Source organism: Lactuca virosa, chromosome 9, assembly GCF_052849685.1.
Source record: "Lactuca virosa cultivar CGN04683 chromosome 9, Lactuca_virosa_CGN04683_v6, whole genome shotgun sequence".
NCBI classification, from domain to species: domain Eukaryota; kingdom Viridiplantae; phylum Streptophyta; class Magnoliopsida; order Asterales; family Asteraceae; genus Lactuca; species Lactuca virosa.
In genome coordinates, this window is record NC_136434.1 from 59,514,126 (window position 1) to 59,519,508 (window position 5,383).

The following is a 5,383-nucleotide window of genomic DNA, read 5'->3' on the forward strand; positions in this document are numbered from 1 at the left end:
CAGGTCATTGAGTTGCGACTCTTGTTGGTACAAAATAAGTAAATAACGATGAATACCAATTTGAGGGTTAGGTCCCACATATGGCACAGTTTAAGTTCTTATTATATATACAATTTCTTGTTAGCAGCAACAACAAAAATATATACACAATCCCCATAAGAATGTTGTAAGGGAGAGATAAAGAAAACCAAAATATAAACACTAAAGTTGCACCTAAATAGGATTAAGAGTAAACAAGTAATAGAAAGAAATTTACGATGGACACTGTTTTTTATTGTATATCGAAAAAATCATCTGGAAACACCTTGTTTACCTTGTGCACACGTTGTCCCCTTGGGAATGTTGGTCACAATCCTAAAACACAAATCAAGTGTCAAGAAACATAAAATGATCATCATGACATTAAAGAAGCAAAAAACTTCTTAATTTGACATAACAAAATGGATAAAAAATGAAAAAATAAAATAAAATAAAATAAATGAGTTGTCGAAAGCATGGCTCATTTGGGCTTGGGGAATTAGGCATCTACTTAGAGCATCGATAATCATAGACATCTATAATATAGTTTTATCATTTTCTTTTACATCAACTTTTCAATAGTTTTATTTAACAAAAACCAATTATTAAAAATAACATCCAACAATTAAGACAATTCAAATGATTTTTCTTTAAATTACTTAATTTATGCTCATACATTAAAAGTGTATTATAAAGTTATATCATTTAAGTTTTTCAGATATACACTACACACACAATTTTCATTATATTTTAAAAATACATTAATATCTAAATAATAAAATATACTACAATACAATTATGTTAGATATTTTTTCTCGAAAATATAATATATAATAAAATTATTACATACATAATAATAAAAATAAATAAAACTTTGTAAATGTTATATAGTCTATATGAATTTTATATTTGATAGATAAATATTATTATATTTAACAAATAAATTATACGGTCATAAGGGTAAAATGTGAACAGTTTCAATAGTCCAGTGACAAATAGATAATGAAAAAAAGTTTAGTAACTAAATGTGAACAAAATCAAAAGTCCATTACACTTTCAAGTCATTATCCCTTAAATATTATTAAATAATAAAATTAAATATATAAAATATAAAAATAAAATAATTTAATAAATAATAAGTGGTGGGCAGAAAATAAAAAAAAATTAAAACAAAATAACTCATAGTCTAACATGTTTGCACCATGTAATAGAGGGGTCTGAAGGAACATTTAATTAAACTAGAAGGACTAAAAAGAAAACATTCTATCACATTAATTTCCTATTTTTAAGTTCACTCGGTTTCTTCTTAACCTTCCATGTGGTCACTGCAGCTTCTTCCCCCTTTCCTCCTCAACTGAAGAACACACATTCTCTCTTCTCTACACTTCGAAATCTGTGCTTAAGATTCTACATCTTTTCTACTCATAGAATCGGTGAGTTTTCTTTTTCATTATCGTATAAAGATTCCGTTGATTCTCTTTTCTTATTTGCATGTTTTGTCGCAGCTGTCATTGCATTAGTAAAAAACGGTGGGGCTAGGGTTTGGTTTACACGTTCATTTAATAGTTGTAATTTGACATGTTCTTGTTCCAGTAGTGTATGGGAGTATTAAATGATAGGTTTGGAATTGGAATGGGGATTTGTATACCAGCTTGATTGGTTTTGAGCTCGGAAGCTTGGAAATTGGAATAAGAAATAAAGTTCTGTTTGGTTGAATTTCATTTCCATTTTTTCCGTTTCATACTCATTTGATTGGGATTCACAAATGGTAAATTACGTAGTCTTTGAGACATTGGAGTTCCAAATGGATCTTTTTAGATAAGATTTTAGATTTTTGCTCAACTTTCATTCTAAATCATGAAATTGGATTTGGTTGGTTCAAATCCCAATTCAAGGTCATGCAACTGGAGTACCTAAGCCTATCATTGGATTGGTTTGATTAGGGTTGATTTTTGCTACTGATTAGCCAAATTCGATTTTTTTCTAGCATGCTTTGGGTATGATAATGGTTGATTTTGGATTTAAACCAGCAACACTTTGTTCCTTTATGGCTTTATCTATCACCCAGTTACTTTTTTTTTGGACTTTTTATATACTATACTTCTCATGCATGCATCCAAAAGTTACCTTTTAAATCTGTTCATACTTAAATTGCTATACTTCCTATATTCGCTACACAACAACAATAACTCCTGAGATTGCTTTTTTGATCGTTTTTATCTTTACATTAAATCAGAATCAAGCAACTACTATCAAGCTTGACTCCAAGATCATTACTTTAAACATTCTCAAGCCACATCATGGTTTCCGAATCATGGTTTCATAGCATCTGGAAACCTTCAAAGAACCACAACCATGGTCCAGAAAAGGCACGAATTGGGGTGTTGGTGTTTGAAGTAGCAAGTGTAATGTCCAAGCTTGTTCATCAATGGAACTCCCTTACAGATAAACAAGTCATGAAGTTAAGAGAAGAGATCAGCAACTCAGTAGGCATCAAAAAGCTCATATCAGAAGACGATGATCATGTAGTAGACTTAATCTGCACTGAAATGCTACACAACTTAGAAAACATTGCAAAAGTTGTAACAAGACTCTCAAAGAAATGCAAAGATCCCCTTCTAATTTGCTTTGAACGCGCATACGATGATTTGATCAAACATGGTGTCGATCAATACCAATGGCAAGTTTCTTGGAAGAAGATGAACACAAAAGTGAAAAAGATGGAAACTTTCATCATGGTTAATGCAAATCTATATCAAGAAATGGAAACCCTAACTGAGCTTGAACAAATGTTGAAGAGAATGAAGAACAACGATGATCATGACACCATAATTGTAGCTGAATACACAAAGAAGGTGACATTGAAGCAGAAACAAGTGAGGCGTTTGAAAGAGATCTCTTTATGGAACAGGACATATGACTATGTTGTCCTCCTTCTTGCAAGATCTATTTTCACCATTTTTGCTAGAATTGGACACGTATTTGGAATCACTCATGTCTTACCTCAAATTGAAGAAAGTATGGTGATAGATTCTTCACGCAATCAATCCGTATCTGGGTTTCTTGAATCTTCAGTTACAATGTTCAATTCAGGTCCCTTGGGTAACATTAATGCTAAATCCGGCCCGATTTCAAAATTCTACTCGGGCCCACTTGGTAAACAAAGAAACACGAGTTATTTTTCGGGAACAATCGCGAATCCAACATCATCAAAATCAGGTCCTTTGACTCGAGCTGCTAAATCTGGGCTAAAATGGTGGAATAATTCATCAAAGATCCATGGAAAAAGCATTACCCCTAATCTTTCAAGTACTAATACAAAGACCCACAATCAAGTTTCAAGATTTTCTAGTAAAAAGCAAAAACCCCAAATTGCCCCTCCTCCTCCAGAAACCCTTGGTGCTGTTGCTTTAGCTTTACACTATGCGAATGTGATTATAGTACTTGAGAAGTTGGTAGCATCACCTCATTTGATTGGGCATGATGCAAGAGATGATTTATACAACATGTTGCCAAAAACTGTGAGAAATGGTTTAAGGGCAAGGTTAAAACCATATGCAAAAAGTTTGGGTTCTTGTGTTTATGATAATGATCTTGCAGAAGAATGGAGTGAGGCTATGTTGGGAATTTTGGATTGGTTATCACCACTTGCTCATAATATGATAAGATGGCAAAGTGAAAGAAGTTTTGAGCATCAAAATTTGCTTTCTAGAACCAATGTTCTTTTAGTGCAAACTGTTTACTATGCAAATCAAGAAAAGATTGAAGCTATGATTGTTGAGCTTTTGGTGGGGCTTAATTATATATGGAGGTTTAGTAGGGAAGTTAATGCAAAAAGTTTGGAGTGTGAGAATGGTGTTGATGACTGATGATTAAAGAGGGTACTCTTTACAATACAAGTTCATAATTTTCTGTTTGAAGGCCATATATATGTGTTATTGGCTTGTTGTTAGGTGGTCATAATAGGGTAGATTTATATATACTTAACTGTGAAATTATAAGGTTTTTACTATAGATATAAGATGTTTGAGAACTGAGGTTGATGTGGTTTTGGACATCTAATAATATTCTGTCTTGAACTAAATGTATAGAGGTATGATCTATAATAGTATTGTGTAACCCTTTTCTCTAATCTCCGTGTACTTGATGATGATTTATCAAATTTATTGGATATGTTATATAATAAGATTTTGACAAAACTGCAAAAATAGTCCCGGTGGTATGCATTTTTTGGGGGTTTTAGTCCAAACCACGACTATTTTGGATTGGTGGTCCTTTTGAGCTAGTTCTGTTGCGTTTTTGCGTTTTTGGTCCCTCGGTAAATTGAAATGACTTTAATACCCTTGGGTATTTATTTTCTATTTTTAAATTCATTTTTTTGAAATTTAATTATTACTTATTCATCTCTCTCTCTCTCTCTCTCTCTCTCTCTCTCTCTCTCTCTCCAAAGAAGAAGAAAAACCGGTGACCTTCACCAGCGATGGCAACCCTCCTCCCCTTCACTTCTATTCATCAGCTCCGGTTGCCAAACACCTCCTGTCCCGCGCAACTACTGCTGCTCTGCTTCCCTGCGTTTGTGATTACCGGAGAAGAGAAAAAGGACCCACAAGGGTCGCTGAAAAAGGGCAATAATCTTCTGCCGGCTAAGCCCTCCTCGCAACTGATTAAACACCACCGCAATCACCCCGTATGACAGTTGCACCATCGAAGGTTGGAGTACCGAGAGAAGGAGCTCACCGGAAGAACCAGCTGCTCTTCCTTCTTCCACCGATTGCAGTCATCCTCTCACTATTTGCTGCCGTTTTGTTCTTCTTCCCCTTGATTGGACCGTTGATGATGAACAAATGGACCAAGGAGGAGCTTGTCGGAGCTCCTTAACATTTTTCTCCGCTATTTGCTCACTATTTACTGCCGTTTCACTTTCTGAAAACCTAATTTTGACAATTACGATGCACAGGGCTTGATATAAACATATATGAGACTCGCTGAATCCATCGATCGTGAGTCTCACAGAGTTGATTTCTTCACCTAGGGCTTGATATGAACATATCTGAGAAGGGTTTCAGATGACGACAGAGTTGGAGATGTTTAATCAGATTCTTCGCAGACTTGATTTCATCATTGAAGAATGGCAGAATTTTTTTTGACATCGAGAATCAGAGTGGGTTTTGGGGGAGAAGACACCATTGAAGCATTATCTGTTAGTGAGGTGAATTGTGGGGCATGGTGAGACGAAGGTGATGATTCAGGAGAGAGAGAGAGAGAGAGAGAGAGAGAGAGAGAGAGAGAGAGAGAGAGAGAGAGAGAGAGAGGAGGGAGGGAGGGAGGGAGGGAGGGAGGGAGGGAGGGAGGGAGAGAGAGAGAG

General features: G+C 35.0%; 1 protein-coding gene across 1 annotated transcript; it reads left to right on the forward strand.

Annotated features, from left to right (window-relative positions):
• The first annotated feature begins 1,341 nt into the window (after nt 1–1,341).
• On the forward strand, nt 1,342–4,150 carry LOC145137737 (protein PSK SIMULATOR 1-like). The gene is made up of 2 exons (XM_079071874.1): nt 1,342–1,451; nt 2,255–4,150. Exon 2 carries the CDS (start codon nt 2,319–2,321, stop codon nt 3,885–3,887), a length of 1,569 nt encoding a protein of 522 aa, XP_078928000.1. The 5' UTR covers nt 1,342–1,451; nt 2,255–2,318; the 3' UTR covers nt 3,888–4,150.
• The last annotated feature ends 1,233 nt before the right edge of the window (nt 4,151–5,383 follow it).